Source organism: Emydura macquarii, unplaced genomic scaffold (genome assembly GCF_026122565.2).
Source record: "Emydura macquarii macquarii isolate MOO-44397 ecotype Brisbane River unplaced genomic scaffold, CSIRO-AGI_Emac_v2 contig_2768, whole genome shotgun sequence".
Classification (NCBI taxonomy): Eukaryota; Metazoa; Chordata; order Testudines; family Chelidae; genus Emydura; species Emydura macquarii.
The window spans coordinates 30,548,749-30,568,547 of NW_027132905.1; the positions used below are offsets into that span (position 1 = coordinate 30,548,749).

Here is a 19,799-nt window from a genome sequence, read left to right on the forward strand (position 1 = left end):
TAAAACTTCTTGACAGTTCCATTTACTATGTTCCTTGTACTAATATAGCCAAAAGAAATTGTTTAGCTATGAGATATCAAGAAGTGTTGAAACAGTGAGTTCCATTCCAGAGAGAAGATTAATATTTGTTTTTAATTTTCAGGGGTGGTACGGAATCAACAAGGTATGCTGTTCAACTCATCAGTGCCCTTATTCAAGATCCTGCCAAGGAACTGGAAGACTTGATTCCTAAAACTCATATAAGAACGCCTGCTCCAAACACCAAATCAATTCATGCTAACTTTTCATCTGGAGTCAGTACCGCAGCTGCTGCCAACAAAAATTCCTTTCCGCTCGGAGCACCATCTCTTGTCACATCACAGTCATCGACGCTTTCTACTTTCCAGCCCACTAACAAACTGAACAAGAATGTTCCAGCAAATGTGCGTTCTTCTTTTCCAGTGTCTCTGCCCTTAGCTTATTCCCACCCTCATTTTGCCTTGCTGGCTGCCCAAACTATGCAACAGATTCGACACCCTCGCTTACCTATGGCCCAGTTTGGAGGATCTTTTTCACCTTCGCCGAACACTTGGGGACCATTCCCAGTGAGACCAGTTAACCCTAGCAGCACAAACAGCTCTCCAAAACATAATAGTTCAAGTCGTGTAGGTAACCAGAATGGGAATATTTTACAGACAGAGTCTACTGGATTAGCTACTGCTAATTGTCCTGTTACTGTCTCTTCTGTAGTTGCTTCCACCCAACCGCTGTGTGCGACGAGTAGTCGGACTCCCTCATCAGTCAGAAAGCAGTTGTTCACTTGTGTTCCTAAGACAAGTACGGTTGCAACAGCAATCTCAACTGTGACAAGCACCTGTAGCACTCTGCCTTCTGCTTCCTCTGCACCTGCAAACAACGGGCAAGTTCCCACCACATTTCTGCCCTCTAATGTTCCACAAACACAGCATTCTGCACTTAAAACAGACTCTTTCTCAGCTATCTCAGCACCCAAAGAGAAGGTGTCAACACCAGACCAATCTACTGGAAACACGTGTGCACCATCTTCAGTTGCAAGTAGTTGCAATATATCAGCTAGCAGCAATCCCGGAGTCCTAGAAACTCACCCATCTAGCAGCCCTGCAAATAACGTCCAGGATGAGATACTGCCAACCAGCATGTCAGATATAAGTTCTTCTATGTCCATGCCTTTTTCATCTAGCTCAGAACCCCCTCCATTAAGCTTAGCTTCACCCAGATCAATTGTTACAGATAATCAGGACAACAGTAATTTACCTCAGTTAGCTGTACCAGCACCTAGAGTTTCTCACAGAATGCAGCCTAGAGGTTCTTTCTATTCAGTCGTACCAAATGCAAACCTACATCAAGATCATCAGTCTATTTTTGTTACAAATCCAGTTCCTTTAACTCCGTCTCAAGGTCCACCTGCTGCAGTACAGCTCTCATCAGCCATGAACGTTATGAACAGTTCTCAGATGCACATTAACCCAGCAAACAAATCATTGCCTCCTACATTTGGGCCAGCAACGCTTTTCAATCACTTTAGTAGTCTTTTTGATAGCAACCAGGTGCCGGCCAACCCAGGATGGGGAGACTGTCCACTATCTACACGAGCAGCAGCAGACCCATCTTTCACTGTTCAGTCTACTTTTCTGAGTAACTCTGTGCTTGGACACATAGAAAATGTGCATCCTGATAACTCCAAGGCTCCTGGAGTCAGGCCACCTTCCCAGAGAGTTTCTACCAGCCCTGTTGGTAAGTCACAAAGTTTCTACACTGGCATAAAGAGACAGTCCTGCTGTTAGTCTTTGACCCTGTTCTCAAATTGCTCCAGAAATATTTTACAAGGTAATATGCATAGAACACCAACATGAGAGCTGAACTTGCCAAGTTTAATTTCAAAATCTATTTAAAACTATAAACATCCAGTTCTCTTCCCCACCACTGACCTGTCAGGCACTGGGAGTGCTGCAGAAGCAACCACTGTTGGCCCTTTTAGGAAGTAAGGGCATAGTGGCACTTGTCTGAACTCTACCTACAGGTGCCTAATATTGATGCCATATAAAGGAAAGATGGATTGCCATGGTGCTAGGCCTAAGGGATGGGGACCTTGGTGGATCTCTGTCCCCTTAGAACAGTGTTCCTCAACCTTTTAAGCAGCAAGTACCCTCTAACTTTTGAAAATTTTAATAAGTACCTCAACACTCAATTTTCCATGGGATTTTATATTTACAGACTAATGTGAGCCGTATGTTGGAAGAAGGGCAGAGTATATAAGACTGATATGACAGATGTCAGATCTAGTGTGGGTAGGGTTACCACCTTTACGCCAGGGGTGCGCAACTCAAGTATGTACCTGGGCTAGAGGTGATGTTGGCCAAAGTTAGGAGGCTTTGAGCTACATACCAATGCTGGGGAATATAAGTGCCACGCCAAGTTTTTTGCCAGAGATTTGAGAGGAGGAAGGGGTGAGAGAGAGACACAGAAAGAGGACGAGAGAGAGAGAGACAGGAAAAGAGGGTAACTGGTGAAATCTGGAGCTGTCATGGTTGTCAATTTCACTCCTCTAAGCGACAAGTTTTCTGGGCACTGAGCTTTGAACCAGGGAAGGGGGGCTGTCACCTGGGCAAGTTGCAGGCAGCTGCTGCCTGGCTGCCAGCCCAGGAGGTGGGTGACTGCCACTCAATCTGAGCTGGGGCAGAGGAGGCTCCTGCGCCAGCTGGGACCCACGGATGTGGGCAGGCGGCTACTGCCCGTCTTCAAGCTGAGGCACTGGAGGCTGTCCTTCGGCTCGGAGCTGGGGTGTGGGTGGCTGCCACCCAGCTGCGAGCCCAACTCGCAAGATGCAGGAGGCTGCCACTGGGCTTCCACCTGGGAGCTGGGACCCGGTGGGAAGCAGGGAGCTGCTGCCCGCCTCCCCCAGAAGCTGGGGGCTGCCGCCTGCCTCCCAGCTGGGACCAGGCGGAAAGTGGGTGGCTGCCGCCCAGCTTCCCAGGACGGTAGCAGCTGATGCCCGCCTCCCAGCTGGGAGCTGCCACCTGCCTTCCCCAGAAGCTGGGGGTTGCCACCCGCCTCTCAATTAGGAGCTGTGACTGGGCAGGAAGCAGAGGGCTGCCACACGCCTCCCAGGTGGGAAGCGGGCGGCTGCCGCCTGGCTTCCACAGAAGTCAGCAGCTGCCACCCACCTCCCCTTCACTCTATTTTTCCCCAGGTACCCCTTGCCTGTGTCTTGCATACCCCCAGGGGTACGCATACCATAGGTTGAGAAACTATGCCTTAGAACTTTCTCAGCATATGAGACTTAGTATTTTATTAAGGGACTGAACACTTGGCAGTCCTGCTTCCTTTTCCCTGACATTTACCTAGTAGAAACACACACAAAGTTACCCTTACCCCATTGCTCTCTTCTGATTTTGTTCATGTGTCAGAAGATTAGACTGCATACTTTGAAGGTGGGTGTATGGAGAATCTCACTTCCAAGTATTCCTAACTTAATTTGTTTCAAGTCTTTCTTGAAGCATACCATCCCACAAACCCTCTTAAAACTTTGGGCTAAAGTTGGATACTGAAATTAGGCACCTAAATAAGTGAATAGATTTTCAGAAGTGATACATTTCCATTGAGTTCAAATGGGGCTATGGGTGCTTAGCACTTCTGAAAACTAGGCCACTTCTCTATAGGTACCTAAACAAAAGTCGGAAAATTTTTGCCAACGTGTCTCAAAGAGTTTTTAAAGATTTAAGTTTAAACTAGGTATCTGCAGTCTGAAGAGCACAAACAGTTAGGCTGCCTGTGGTCTCTGCGCTCCCAGTGCAACAACCAGAACCAAATGCTAGAACTCTTGCAATTGGAGTAGTCTGACCTCGTTCATCCAATCCTCTAATAGTAGAATTGTCAATTCCTGTTCAAATGGACTCCAGACACTGACTTTTTAGCAGCTCTTCTTTTTCGCATGTGTGGTCAAAGTTGACATCCACCCATTATTCAGGAAGATGTGGTAAAAAGTCTGTGAAGTCAGTCAAATACCCTGGATTATGTACATAGAATGTCTCTGAAGGCAATTATGCATGTAAAGGAAAATGAAACTTCTTCACAGGGGGGTAACTATGCTATTAAAATTCTGTCATCCATTTTTCATTTTTCCATTTTTCATACAAAAATATTATAAGGTAGAAAGGTAAAATAACTTAAAAACTCTGAGACGCACTCAGCTTTCTTTTAAGTTTACACAGAGCTTGTCTTTCACCAACAGAAGTAGGTCCAATAAAACATTGTACCTCACCCACCTTTTCTCTGTCATACTCTGGGACTAACACAGCTATAACAAAACCTTAAATCTCTCTCACTTATCTAACACATTTCACTCCAGATATACAAGGGTGCTTTAGATGCTACATAAACCATTGGATTAGAAATGGTAGGAATTATGCCCCAACACAATTTACACAAGTGTCTTCTAGGAGAAAAGTGAGGACTTTTTTAAATTGAAACAAGGGAATTTAAGAATGTCAGTTATCCAAATTGGAATTTGGCTGGGGCACTTAGTGATTATATGTTTTAAAAAACACAAAGTTGTGCCATCTCTTCTCCCCAGTTCCCACCCCATACATAGAAGTCTGTTACATCCTCTAACCACAGTACTTGAAGGCAAAAGTAAAAATTTAGCAGGTCTTGAGTGAATTACATAATCTGCCTCCCTGCTTAGTATTTCTTCAGGTTTTGTACCTCCTTCCTTCTGGAATCTGAAGCTCTTCAGATTGTGTTCACTTCTCTTCAGTTAGGAAAAAGAGTATTTAAGTTGATGGTGGGTAACAAGAAGAACAGGTTCTCAGAGCCATTCAGATTCTGCAGATCTTGGTATCTAGAAAGGGTGAATCAGTAGTCTTTTTGGCCCCCTCCAGCATCATCCCCTTACAGACATATATCTGGAAAAGTGACCAGCTCAACCAGCTCAACCCATTTCATTCACTTCATTTCTTTGAGATGTCATCCTTCTTGTCCAGTTCAGTTCTTTGGTCAGACCTTGCAGTCAGGAAATCAGCCTTTTGGATGGGATAAAGGAGAATGGATAGATTTAAATTATGATTAAATTAGCAAGCAGGAAATTTAGATTTAAATTTATTAGTTTTAATTGTGTTTTGTATTTGTGCTTTTTATTTCCCTAAAGAAAGGTCGATTCTCATTGGTGATAACCATTAAGGCCGGGTCTACACTATCAGTATAATTGTGTTGCTCAGGAGTGTGCAAAATGCACACCCCTGAACGATGCAGTTATACTGATCTAACTGCCTGTGTAGACAGCACTTTGTCGCACAGCTACCACCTCACAGGGAAGCGGATTAACTATGCTGACAGGAGCAGCTCTCCCATCAGCATAGTAGCATCTTCACTGAAGTACGTGAAGACCAGCCTTAAGACATTTTCAGTTGCAACTAAATAAAGCCATTACACTAAATATGCTTTTTGTAAACCAGGATACACATCTGTACATGTTTATTTAAGCAGTTATATAGCTTAAATTACGTTGATTCAGATTCTTAATGTTTACATATTTATTATGTTAGAAAATGGTGAATAATGCATTTCTTATTTACTAGATTATTTTTTGAGATTTGTGTCAAATTCTGTTTGGATGGGAATTCAAACGTACCTAAAAATGTGCGCGCACAAAATTTAAAGTTTTTAAAGAAATTAAATAATACTACCTTAAATATACTGGATACATATGAAAAAAGTTGATAAAAGGTTTATCAAAACATATTTTGCATTTAAAACTAACAGACTTATTAAACAAAGGAAGTATTATATACAGTTAGTGAATTGAACTGATTTGAGTTTTTTTGTCACTATGTACTTCAGAATTTTAAAACTAGTAGATCTTATACTCACATCTAGTTTTTATTTATAGATTGGAAAACTAGCTATCCTACTCTTTTCAATTTTCTAGTGGTTTTTAACTTTGAATGAACTAATCATTTGAATTGAACTAGTTATATAAATTGAAATGGAGACAATATTCTGCACCTGCAGAAGAGGCTACTGCTCGCAGAAGCTGGATTAACACTTCAGGGAACACTGGTTCCCGTTGTTTAGACAGTTGCACCCACCAGTTGGGTGGTTTGACTTTCTTTAAAACTTTGGCAGTAAATAGATGCTGCTTAACTTTTGTTTAATTTAAATTATTTTAGTAGATTAGAGAAAGTTTAGACCTTAGCATCGGTTGTCATAATTTCAAATTTAAATGGCCTTATTTTTAAGAAGAAACCTGTATTTAATTTTAAAATCCATTTTTGTCTATCCCGGGATGAAGTAGGGTGTGCTACTTGGGTGCTTATTCCAGGCCAGAGTAGCAGGTTAGCCTCACAGGAAAGTGTGTTCTTGTGTCTGCCTCTACAACAATCAATATTGGAGTTTGTTTTGCTGATGGTTTATAGTTGAAATACAGATCTCTCATAGTTCCGAGAGGTCAAAACATCCCATGTGTTACTGATTTAGACACTAGTATGCTGTGGAGTGCAGCAGCCCTGGGCTTTAGACAATCTGGCAGTCCTTGCTGATGGGTCAGTTTATCTTCATATGTAACAAAATGACTGCTAGATATGACATTGCACCTGTAACACAAGCAATGGTTTGTTCTCCAAGTTTCTTCTCCAAGCAAGTTTTTGTACCTTGGGGGTGTAGGTAGGAATACTTGGATTTCCACAAACTTAGTCTTTTAGAGTTTATTTCTATAGGCAGATTGCCCAGTTAAGTTCCTCACTTGTTTGTCTTTAAATAGGAGTTTTGACAAGCGCCTTCATGTCATAAGCAGAGTTTGAGTACTTTTCTCCCCTTCCACTGATACAGAAAATTCAGATTGAAAGCAGAGATTCCCAATTTGCCCACTTTCTTTCCAGATACTTGTGGTTCTCTGACATAGGTTATGGCTCTGGGTCATTTCTGGAAAACTGCCTTTTTGTCCTGCCTCCACTTTTCATGTCTCCTTGTCCTAGCCGTTGGCAGACTTGGGGGCAGACTAGCATGCATCTTTTAGAAGGCTGAAGACAAAACCAGAAGGAATCCATTTCAGTCACTTGTTATGCTTTTCTGTATTTTAAAGGACTCTATCTATATATACTAGATTAAAATGCATTACAGTAAGCTGGCATACCTTAAGCTGTAACGCCATCACAATGCCTTGAAACCACACACAACAGCCACCTTTACAGTGTGAATCTGATTTTGATTCTTTCTTGAGATCTGGAGTAACAGTGATCCAGGTTAAGTTAACACTTGTAGTTGGTAGTCTACACTGCAATGTCTTGGAGTCTTGATAAACTGACCTTTGAGCATAGTTTTTATGTAGTGTCAGGACACTCCAGTCTCATGCTACATATCCTCATTATGCAAACCTGTCTAATCATCCAAAGAAACACATTTGAAATGATTTTGTAATGGCATAATTTCACTCTAATTTTTAAGCATGTTGTTGTTCTTCAAATGCTTGCTCATGTCCATTCTGATTTAGGGGTATGTGCACACCACATGCACCGGTGCTGGAAGTTTTTCCCCTAGTGGTACCTGTAGGGCCAGCTCTAGCGCCCTCTGCAGCATTGTGCGAATACACTCGTATATAGGGTGCTGCCGGCCTCCCTCCCTTCCAGTTCCTTTTTACCGCCCGTGATGGAACAACTCTCTTGCTCTTGCAAGTCTCCATTTTCCTAGTGGTTTCTAGCTTTCCTAGTGTAGATAGTTTAAAGTTTGTTGTTTAGTAATTACTCCGTTACTTAATGAGTAAGTTCCCAGTGTTGGGGCATGCCCTGTTCCCCAAGGTTTAAGTCCTGCGCTTCTTGAAGAAGCCTATGCCACTGAGCGACCCGTATCAGAGCTGTTTAAGGTGCTTGAGAGAAGGTTCTTTCTCCAATAACTGTAAGATCTGTAAGAGCTTTTGCCTGAGAACTAAGGAGGACCGGGACATAAGACTTAAGGCCCTTCTGATGGAGGTGGCGCTCAGACTGGCGTTGGAGCCGAGATTGGACTCGGGACCGAGTACTGTGGCATCGTTAAAAAGCACTCCTCCAGCGTTAGTCGACCGGCTTCACTCAACATCCCCGGTGCTGAAGAAGCGCCAAAAGAAGGCGCACTCAGAAAGGGAGCGCTTGCCAGCACCAAAGCTGGCTAAGAAAACTTCAGGGAAGCTGGAGTCAGCTCGGAAAGGGTCTTTGCCCAGAAAGGCGTTGAGCCCGGCGCCCACACTGCTGTCGACTCTAGGGAGCAGCAGAGGCCCGCACCACTTATTGGTCCCTTCCACGCCTGAGGTGTTTCAGGTGATGAAGGTCCTGTTGGCCATGCCAGTGCCACCTACACCTCGAAAGGGTAGGCCTTCACACCGAGGTGCAGACACCCTGGCTGGGGGTTCATTGACAGGGATGCCAATGTCAGCGCAACAGCCTTGTCCCCCACTGGTCACCGTTCAGACCTCGAGGCGCTCTTTGGGTTCTTGGCACCGGTCACCAGAACTGCGCGGGGACAAATCAAGTTCAGGCCAATGGTCACTGGGCGCTAGGCACTCATGTGCTGAGCGTCAGCATCAATCTTTGGAGCCCCGAAGTTCTCAAAGCCTGTGGCATTGCAAAGCCCCAGCGTCGCTCAAGTCTTTACAGGATGACGAAGGACAAATTGCAGTCGGGATATGGCCAATGCTTCAGCTCCAGACACCGCTCCCTGAGGCCAGAACTCCAGTTCAGAGATGAGGAGAAGCAGGTGGCATTGGTACCCCTGTGGTCACCGGGATATACCTTCTCGGATTCAGGGGAGGAAGTTATGGTACCCCCTGAAGGGGCAGGCTGAAAAGCCCCCCTCAGTCTTCCCCATGCCGCCTCAGATGGGGGAATGGCCTCAAGGACAACGGACTGGACCATGGCAATACTGGAATCCCTGGGGGTTCTGCCGTTCCACAGTGCCCTACCGCTCTCGTCTACAGGAACTTCGGCGCCATGCTCTTCAAAAAACCCTGCCTCAGTGCCAGCCTTAGAGCCAGCCTTAGACGTCGACTCGGAGCATGGAGAGTTGCTGTCGGGAAGTCTGTCAGTGACCACCCCAACTAGGGAAGAGGTGCCAGCGGCCCCCCAGCTACTGGCCTGTTCATTGTCCTCCCCAGACGAGGCAGTAGTGGGCCCCTCGCACACAGCCCCGCTGGACAATTATAGGTCACATCAAGACCTACTGAAAAGCGTAGCAGGTAACGTGGGCTTCAAGATAGAGGAGCCTAAGAACCTGTGGATGAGCTCTTTGGCGTCCTAGCATTTGCAGCCCCTTCCAGAGTAGCCCTCCCAGTGCATGAGAGACTAGTGAAACTGGCTAAGGCTTTGTGGCAAACTCTGGCATCTCTGCCCCCCATGTCCAAGTGGGCAGAGAAAAGGTACTATGTGCCTGCTAAGGATTTCAAATATCTATATACACAGCCATCTCTGGGCTCACTTGTTGTCCCGGTGGCTAACGAGCGTAACATGCAGGGGCAAATGAGCTCCACTCCAAAGAAAAAGAGGCAAAGAAAATGAACTTATTCAGATGGAACATTTATTCGACAGTGAGCCTACAGCTAAGGGTATCTAACCAGCAGCCATTGGTGGGGCGATACCATTTTAACATCTGGCAATTGCTCGAGAAGTTTACTGACTTCCTCCCCCGGTCCTCCAAACAAGAGTTTGAGGCCATCCTGGAGGAGGGTAAGACTGTGGCCAGGGCCTCCCTGCAGGCAGCCTCAGATGTGGTGGACTCGGCAGTGCAGGCAATGGATTCCACGGTGTCTATGAGGAGGGCTTCGTGGCTCCAGTAGTCTGGTCTCTCGATGGAAGTCCAGCAGTCCATCCAGGACCTTCCTTCGATGGCACCGCTGTTTGTGGACCAAACTGACTCCAGGCTGCATAGTCTGAAGAACTCTAGGGCCCCATTGCGCTTGTTGGGCCTTTATACCCCATCCTCATCAAGGAGACACTTCAAGCCCTCACAGCAGCAGTGCTTTGGAGGCCAGTCCAGAGGGAGCCCTATAGAAAGAGAAATAGAGGCTACAAATGTCTCCGGGGCAATTCACTGGCATCTACCTTGAAACCAAGTCAGAGTCGTCACTCCTTGGGTGGAAAGGGAGGCTTTTGAAGGTGGCCCGGGGGCGAACAACGGGTTTGTACCAGAGATCCAGTTTCTCTTCCGTTCTTCTCCCACCTTGCCTCTTTTCTCCCAGCCTGGATAGCCATTACATCAGACAGTTGGGTGTTGAACACGATGGCTGCTGGTTACACCCTTCAGTTCACCTCATTTTGTTTCTCCACAATAGCCTGATCTTCCTCGAGTGCTTCTTTAGCATCTCTATCATCCACTGGCCCCACTGTTTTTTAGCAGGCTTCCTGCTTCTGATATACTTTTAAAAAAATAAAAAAGAATTCAGCTGTTGCTTTTTGAGTCTTTGGCTAGCAGTTCTTCAAATTTGTTTTTGGTCTTCCTAATTATATTTTTATACTTCACTTGCCAGAGTTTGTGCCTTTCAATTTTCCTCAATGTGATTTAGCTTCCATTTTTTAAAGGATGCCTTTTTGCCTCTAACTGCTTCTTTTACTTTGTTTAGCCACGGTAGTACTTTTTTGGTCCTCTTACTGTGTTTTTTAATTTGGGATATATATTTAAATTAGCCTCTATTATGGTGTCTTTAAGACGTTTCTGTGCAGCTTGCAGCGATTTCACTTTTGGCACTGTACCTTTGAATTTGTTTAACTAACTTCCTCATTTTTGTGTAGCTCCCCTTTCTGAAATTAAATGCTACTGTGCTGGGCTGCTCGGGTATATATGTCCCAGTCCTTCCATTAAGGGCCTGGTTGTGATTATTTCTTTGAGCCCCTCAATGATTCTGTCAGCCCTCTTCTCTAATGGCAGCTATCACTCCCACAGGCTCCAGAAACCAACACACACAATCAGATAAAACCAAAACCCCTCCAATTCTCTATATTTATTATCATGTTTGTTTATTACCAAGCTATGATGAAGGCGGCCGCTAAGGTATTTTGGTGGCAAAACCTTTGATCAGAAAATTCAGCTCCCTATGGCAATTGTTTCAAAGGAGACTCAGTTTTGCTCCTGTTTGGAATGCAGCCCTGTGCTGAGAAACTGCTTCTAACCAGCACAGTATGCAAATATCAGTCTAAGGTCACTTCTGAGGCTATTTGTGTGTGCTCCAGCTGTGAACCCCAGCTATAGGATGGGCAAGGAACATATTACAATGAATTATTGACCTGGTACTAAGTGATCATTCTCTGTCTTCCATCAACTTACTTTTTATTGTTTTTGACTTCGTGTACTTGACTTTTTGATTAGCTCTGGAGAATTCTAGGCTGAGGAGTAAGTTGAGGCTTACTTCTCTTGTAGGCTTGTCTTGGTCTTATCTTGTCACGGTGGGTGAAGGTAGAGCGGGGTAATCAATAGGCGAACCAAATGCAGACCACCAGACTTATGAATGGACCCAGACATCTTTTTATTTACTGTTGTTTTTTTCCTCTGGAGTCTGGACCTTGACTTAACCTGGACCAAGAAATTTGGGCCTCAACAAAAAATAGACTATCCCTGAGGTAGAGCTTGGTGTGATAACAGCTACAGGCTGACAGAGAAGAGAGTGAGATGGAAAAATACATATATCTGTATGTAATTCTTCCTTAGCTTGCAACCTGCGAAAACTCATTACACATGTAAATACCCATGAAGAGGGTGACTGGACACTAAATTTAAATTGTTTGGGGCAGTGAGTCTTCATAGTGCCTTGAAGTATTTTCTCAAACAGGTAAATTTAATAAGTTTACATTTATTTCAGGCTTACCCTCTCTAGATCCATCCAACAGCTCTTCAACTGCCTCTTCAGCTCCTCTGACAGGTTTTTCAGCAAACATACAACGGGTTTATCTTCAAGGGCCAGCACCTGTTGGGACTCCCAGCTTTAACAGACAGCATTTTTCACCACATCCTTGGACAAGCGCTACAAATTCATGTAGGAACTTCATGGGTCTGTCTTATTTATCTATAAACTTTTAGTTATTGTCTTTAGCTACCAATGGATTTGTAACTTTGAGGGGTAGGTAACCAATGGCTTTAGAAATTATTATTGCTAATGGCTTTTAACCTCAGTAAAGAAGGGAAATGTGTGAAATGGGATCTCAAAAATGTTATGGATATCGTGTGTAAAATGCCATAGATTCCAGTAGTATTGCCTGTCTTGACAGCTTTAGGAGGCTTGGATATGTCCACACTGGGGAAAAAAAAACCCCACAGCAGTGAGTCTCAGAGCCTAGGTGAACTGACTCTAGTTTGCACCACAAGGCTGAAAATAACAGTGTAGACATTCCTGCTTAGGCTGGAGAATGGGCTCTGAAATACAGTAAAGAGGGGAGTGGGGCTCAGAGCCAGGGCTCCAGCTAGAGCGAAAATGTCTACACTGCTATTTTTAGCCCTGTAACCCAAGCCCCACAAGTCCAAGTCAGTTGAGCCAGGCTCTAAGGCTCACTGCTACAGGGTTTTTTTTTTTTTTGTTTTGTTTTTTTGCAGTGCAGATGTACACTTAGAATCTGTGAAGAGAAGTTTCATTTTTGTGTGGTTACAACTCGGGGGACTTTTTTATAGTGTAAAATTGCATCAGGTGAAATTGGCACAGCTTTCTCAGATTGAATTATACTTTATTTTCAAGGTTTTGAAAACTTCTACAGTTAATATTTCATGTCTTAAAATTCAGTGAAATTTTGAAATTGTCTAAAATGGCAATGAGTTCTCCTTTTATGGAGTAAATCTGAGAGCGAGTGGCCACATGAGAAGTTTGGATCTTTGCAATTCAGAATCTTAGTGATGGCAACTCCCTGAGTACAAAAGGCCCAAAATAAAGTTGGTTGCCAAAACTAAGGGAGGGATTTTCAAAAGCACCTGTGACAAGTCCTACTGAAAGTCAATGGAACTTACGCTTCTAAGTCATTTGAGCATTTTTAGAAAATCGCATCTTAAGTTTATATCCCACTCGGAGTTGAGGATGCTCAGCACCTCTGAAAACAAGGCCTCTTGAGTGCCCAGAAAATTTGAGCCAAAATTTGCATATCTCTTCATAAAACCTTCGTTTTCTTGTCCTTGTCTAGTAAATCTAAAATATTTACAAGAAGATCTAGAAAAGTCACACAACTATCTTGTGGTTGGAACCATTTATGTATTTATACAAGTAATTTAAGATACAGAATCATTGGTGAAGAATCTTTACGATTGGCTAAACAGCAATCAATGCAATAATTATTGTGCCACAAGTAACTCAATTCTCTTGCTAACCCCAAAAGATAAATCAATAAACTTTTACACCTTTCATAATCTGCATTACATAATGCAGATTGGCAGTTTAGAGCGGAAATTGTACTATTTAACATCACTTAATAAGTGTTTCATGTATAATAAAGCAAGAGAAATATCTTGTCACCAGGTGAATCTCCTATTCCACCAGTTTCATCAGGATCATCTTCACCCCTTTCAGCTGCTGCTGCACCTTCCAACATGGGCCAGCCAAAAGCAGGTAGCACAAGTCAAGATCGAAAGGTACCACCTCCTATTGGGACAGAAAGGCTTGCTAGAATTCGACAGGGAGGTTCTGTCACTCCTACCCCCTTAGGAACTAACTTTACGGCTCCTGTTGGACATAGTGGTATCTGGTCATTTGGAGTTAACAGTGTATCAGGTAAGTCAGTCTCATACACAATAAGTAAGCGCGCTATATAAAAAAAAAAATCTGAGATTTTAGGGTGACACTTCATTCTGAGAACTAATTGGGGAAAAATCAAAATTTCAAACTTTTGCTTTTTGAGGATCAAATCTAAAATGATAGCGTAAGACATGATAGTTGTATATAAAAATGTTCCCTTCTAAACCAGAGAACAAAATGTACTTATATCAACTGCATGTAAAATTCCTTTAAAAGCAGAAACTAAAAGGAATATGAAGGGGATGTCACGAACAGATGGGTGGGGATAGAGAGAATAACTCAGAAAAATGTGCATTTTCTTTAGGGTAATATATTGGGGGAGTCTTTTAAGTTCTTATTCATTCACTGAGGAATTGACACATAAGGACCACAATTAGGGCAAAAAAGAAGTGATTGATTTGCAACACTTTATGTGGGTACAAATCCAGAAACATACTCTTCTTTACAGATGGGCTGTTAATACAGCCTCAGTATCCCACCTGGGATGGGATCAAGTCTCGGAAGAACAGAGGTATTTCTTTAGGTTTTGTTTCATGATTGCTTTTCTGTTCATTTACTCAACTATTATGGAGGATTTTCAGAGATAAATACCTCTGATGTTATAGCTATCAGACCAGGTTTTTCATGAAATAATCTATAACCCACAAGACTCTAAAGAATATTTGATAGAGATAGTGAGCTTTGCCAAAACATTTCACACTGGGTAATGACTGACTCAGATTTTCTTCAGGCCAAATCTGTTTTACTTGAACCATTGCAATTTTCTCTCATGATATAGAATTTTTCACCTGACTTAAATCCTGCAAAGGAACACAATAAATACTTAATCTCTGAGAGAGTGATTGAAATCTTCCACACTGTTAAATCTATTGAATAGACATGTAATTTTTGAATGAGAGCAAATATTTTTTTTTACCTTTTCCTCCAAATTTGGTCCCTAAATTTAAAACTCGGTCTTGAAGCTGTGGTTGCATTTCATTAATTAGTAGCTTGTCACTCAAACTACTTTTTAAAATGATGTTAGTTATGACAAAAAAATAAAAACTGGGACATTCAGATTAAATGTTTTCTTAATTTTTACATTCTTTTCTCCTCCATAAGTTTTATTGAATAATATGGAATAAGTTCTGTTCCAGGCAACAGCAATTTCTTAAAGCAACTTCAAAACAGCTGAAGGTTTATATTCATTTTTGGTAGTTTCATTTTCAAGTTCTTATGGATAATCACAAAGCTGCAGTGTTTGAGCTGCAGATTGTTTTCATTTGGAGTTTGAAGAGATTGTGTATGTAGTAAAATAACATGACTATTTTGTAAAGATAGGGGTTTTTTTTAGAGACTTAAATTTTGGTCCAAATTTGATCTGACATTGTCCTATTAACCTTGGTGTCTCATGGCTTGTTTTTAGACTAAATTTATAAAATTGTCCTACAGATTGGCAATGTTCATTATCACAATTCTATTAAAGCTAGCTCAGTGTTGGGGACGTTTGAACAGGCACTAAACTTGACTGGGGGGGAATATAGGAGAATGATGGATATCAGGAGAAAATAGGAGAATGAATATAGGAGAAAATAGATATCAGACCCAGTCCCACATCTCCAGATTTCCTCATCTTCTCCCATTTCAGTCTTCAGAAAGTTCTCTGCTTTTCACCTCACACCAGCTCCTGCCCTAAATGTGACTCTGTGAAGCCTCCCACCTTGCCTTACCATTGATATAGAAAGTGCTTTAGCGCCTAACTCAGTTGATGCTAGGAGGGGAAGAAAATGTCTGCATGCAGTTGGACCTCACGTGGGCAGTGGTTTCTGCAGCCTCACTTGTCTCCTATCTTCGGCTTCTGCCTACACCGCCCTCTTGCACAGACGTATGCATACTTTCTTAACAGGTCTGAAGATAGAATAGAAGTGAATTTTGGGGAGGTCTGAGAAGTTATTTGTTCAGAACAATGCCCCAGTTTGTTTTGCAGCATTATGCTGATTTCCAAGATCCTTAATGTGTGTGGAGATGGTCTATGCAGTTGATTGATTTATTCCAGAGTGTTCTCAATTGATCATAACCAGCCATTTTTAATCTCTTCCTTTCCAGAAGGTTTGTCTGGTTGGTCCCAACCTGTAATGGGGAATCATCCAATGCATCAACAGTTATCAGACCCAGGGACATTTTCTCAGCATCAGCCAATGGAGAGAGATGATTCTGGAATCGTGGCTCCCTCAAACGTTTTCCACCAACCTATGCCAAATAGCTTCGTAGATTTCTCTAAAGTAAGTTATATTTGAAAATTGAATTTGTTATAAGCAGCTGGGTTGTTTTCCCTGGCTGCAGATGACTCGTCTGACAATGCAAGTCCAGAAGTGAAATTTAGATTTGTTTAACTTTGAATGTTTGTTTTCTAGAAATATGAGAATTCATGCAGCCTCATGCACTCCAAAAACACTCTTGGGTGTGTGACACACACTAGTGACTAGTCAAACCAAGGGCACATTAGAATTGAAACTAAATATTTCTAGTTGCTAATATCCCAAGCCTATACATGGACTTGCTCAGTGACACTCTGCTTTTGCATTCTCCCCTGCTGTGTTTGATTCTGGTAGCCTTCCTATCATGGGACTATCTCCCTCTTCAGGCTAGTTAATATTTAAGGCTTCTAGCCCTAGTTACAGATGTAAATTATGCATGTGCATATCATGTAGTTTTCTTCAGTACATGTGGCAGGAGGTTGAGAGTAATATGAATTGTGTGCGTAAAGAGGCCATGAACATCAGAAACTAGCATAAGGCAAAAACAGAATACAGCGAAGTCATAATTCATTTTAAGCATTTGAGGAATATCTAGGATCATGTGCGTAGTCTGGAGTATTCTCGGAACCTTGCTACATCTGTAGAAAGTACTTTGTTGTAGTCCTCGATCTTTTCTGAGTCACAGGCATTTTAATACAAGAGGAAGATTTTTCATATCGTATGTAATGGGACACAACAGAAATTTGAGGGAGGGATATATCAAAAGAGCTCTGTATCACCTTCTATCCTGTGCAGAGAGATGTTTATGAAACTGGCAGGTTTATATGTTGGAGGCCAAGTGAGTGAGGCTTTATAAAGGATGCTTCCTTCAGAGAAAGCCATTATGCCTTTTGTGAACTTAAAAGTTCCAGTTGGCCATTAAAATATTAAAGGTTCCCACTGTGCTTTCAAACTGTATACATAGCATCATTGCAGCTTAGTTACGATGACAACTGGTATATAGGTGGGAGAGGAGAGCACTTCCCAAGTGCATCATGACATGAAATCTGTGCAGAGCAGAAAGGATGTCTGCCTTTGTAGACTCTGCTAAAAGAACCACTCTCAAACTACACTGTTACTTAATATGGGTATCTCAGGAGGATAAAGGGCTGACTTAATTCTGTTGGGATTGGAACCTCCAGTTCCAAGGAGTCTGAGCATTCCAAATTTGATGCTTACACCACAATATGTTCCCATTTTTCTCAGAGAATGCCAAGATGATTGTAAGTGCAACTTTAATGTTGCATATGGATTTGAGGATTTGAATGAAGTTTTAACGTTTTGAATAACACTTTCACTCATACTATGCAGCACATTGGAATCCTTGCAAAATTCCAACACTAGTAAAATTAATTACCTTCTGCTTTCTCTTAATTGCCCCTGGAGTCGGATATGGTATTCTCACCTCTCCTCACAACACTGCTCTATAGCATTGCAGATGCACAGCGGCCCATGTCTAATTTCAATGATGGATGTAGTGATCTCTGCCCATAACTTCTATAAAGTGCTGTGGGATTCTCTGAGATGAAAGGTGCTACTCTGTGTGTAAGGTACTAGCATTATTGTCTGTAACCACTACACTGTTCAATGATTGTCCTTTTTGCTATTTTAGGGTCTACCAATTTCCATGTATGGAGGCGCTCTGATACCTTCCCATCCTCAACTAGCTGATGGCCCAGGAGGGCCTCTCTTTAATGGGCTTCATACTCCTGATCCAGCTTGGAATCCTATGATAAAGGTTGTTCAAAATTCAACAGAATGTACTGATGCTCAGCAGGTAAAGTCATTTATCTTTCTCATGTGTTTAAAATGATACTTCCCATCATACGTCTCAATTGATATTTTTGTGCTTAGTCAAATAAGTGGCCTGATTCTCAGCAGTGCTCAGCAAAGTAATACACTTTGCTACGAACAAGGTGAACTAGTAATACATGCTGATGGGTTCTATATTACCAGTTACCATTCACGCAAAAGGCCTAGTCATCACTGAAGACAGCTATAGCCCCTTTGAACATCTGACCAGTTTTATGTTGGAGCCTAATTTTAGACACCCAGCTTTAAAAAACGTGGCCACAAATCTTGAGTTTGGAATTCTGTCTATTATAGAACTTTGCAGTTGGGCCTAAAATATATTTCTTAATTTTTTTTCTCCCCATTGCAGATTTGGCCTGGCACCTGGGCACCTCACATTGGAAACATGCATCTCAAATACGTCAACTAATTTAAGAGGGATCCTTTTTAGCCTTGTTTGGGAAACCTATGACCTTGGAAGAACCCTGGGGATTTTTTTAATGTGCCTAACTAAGCAATTTTTCTCTGTGGGCTGTAACAATGAAAATTCGATTGCCCATTGTGTAAGAACAAATTGATTTACCTGTTCAACTGATTCTGTTCTCCAGTTAGTTTAGCCATTTTGAACTTAAAATCAGATGAACCTAGTGCTTTTGGCTAAACACTACTGAATGCTACTTGTATGCAGCAGAGAACTAGATGATTACATGATTTCAACCTTTTACGGTGGTAAATACATGTATAATTGTTTACATACTTAAAAGGAAAAGAGTTGAGTAAATTTCATGTCGTATAGTGGCTCCACTTATGTAGCCTGTATTAATGTGAAATATTTACCTGAATATTCAATAAAAAGATGAACAGTATTTATAGATAGTTGTGTGAATTTTGCTGTAAGGCCCACATCTTGCTATGAGGATGTCTACAGTTACTCTGTGAACTGATTGTTATCATGGCTTTAGTGACAGTCAGCTATTCAAGGAGGTGGGGTGTTGGGCAGGATCCACTGTCATTTGTAACAGCCTCAAAACTTTGAAAATACTTTTGCTCTGTCTTTTTCTGGTTGGTGAACATTCATAGTTTTGCATTTTTAATATGCAAGCCAATGTGGCGCTCTTGTTTTACTTGTTTGGATTTTTTACAGGTGTGTAAACTATGATAGCAGGTACAGCCCTGGGATTGGGAATATGCTTTAACTTGACACCCTTAAGAGTCAGGTAGCAGCAGAACACAACACTACATACCAGAGGTGTTTTTCATCTAATATAGTGGTTTTCAACCTTTTTTCATTTGCGGACCCCCTAAAAACTTTTGAATGGAGGTGCGGACCCCTTTGGAAATTTTAGACATAGTCTGGACCCCCAGGGGCCACAGGTTGAAAATCACTGATCTAATACATATCTTGGTGACTAGTAGATTTCTGAAAACAGATCTTTGGAAACCAGAGAATAATTCATCACCAATCATAACAGCAGTATAGGATCTCAAATTACTTGTATCCTTTTAAACCTGGTCAGAGTTTATCATGACACTTCTGAGAGTCAGAACAAGATGTTGCAAGTTTCTTTGAATACCATATTAAAACCTAAATTCATTCTGCATGCAATTGGTGCATTTTCCCTCAGGTTGGAAATGTCACACTTTTGCCTTAAAATCATACTTTACTCTTGCTCAGCAGTGACACACTAATTATTATGTGAAGATCTGATCCATTTCTCAAGCCAGTAACTGCACTACACAAATGGGTACCTAGTGTAATGACGGCTCTTGACGGTCTCAAAGGCCAAAGTCTGAATGTAGACAGAGACTTCCCCCATCTTTTACCCCTCCTGCCAATTCCCTATATGTAGCCATACAGTTTTTCCAGGGAAAGCCTTAAGCAGCAGCAACCAAAAAAGAGGATTCAGTGATGTGTTATCAAGAGTTCACTCCTTGCAAATCATGTGGCGACATCTCTGCCCAGTCACTTTTTAAAAATTTTTTTGAAAACA

At 42.2% G+C, this 19,799-nt stretch overlaps 1 protein-coding gene across 19 annotated transcripts in view; it reads left to right on the forward strand.

Moving 5' to 3' along the window:
- The window catches only part of ANKHD1 (ankyrin repeat and KH domain containing 1), a 209,125-nt gene extending 190,451 nt beyond the window's left edge, over window positions 1–18,674 (forward strand). For 8 of the 19 annotated variants that reach the window (XM_067566852.1, XM_067566857.1, XM_067566858.1 and 5 more), the window contains 7 exons: window positions 143–1,752; window positions 11,831–12,019; window positions 13,466–13,717; window positions 14,190–14,252; window positions 15,827–16,002; window positions 17,630–17,794; window positions 18,179–18,674. In XM_067566852.1, the coding sequence (XP_067422953.1) occupies window positions 143–1,752; window positions 11,831–12,019; window positions 13,466–13,717; window positions 14,190–14,252; window positions 15,827–16,002; window positions 17,630–17,794; window positions 18,179–18,238 (2,515 nt within the window). In that variant the 3' untranslated portion in view covers window positions 18,239–18,674. The remainder of the gene's footprint in view (window positions 1–142; window positions 1,753–11,830; window positions 12,020–13,465; window positions 13,718–14,189; window positions 14,253–15,826; window positions 16,003–17,629; window positions 17,795–18,178) is intronic. The other 11 variants (XM_067566860.1, XM_067566870.1, XM_067566862.1 and 8 more) reach the window with 8 other exon arrangements.
- Window positions 18,675–19,799: the final 1,125 nt, after the last annotated feature.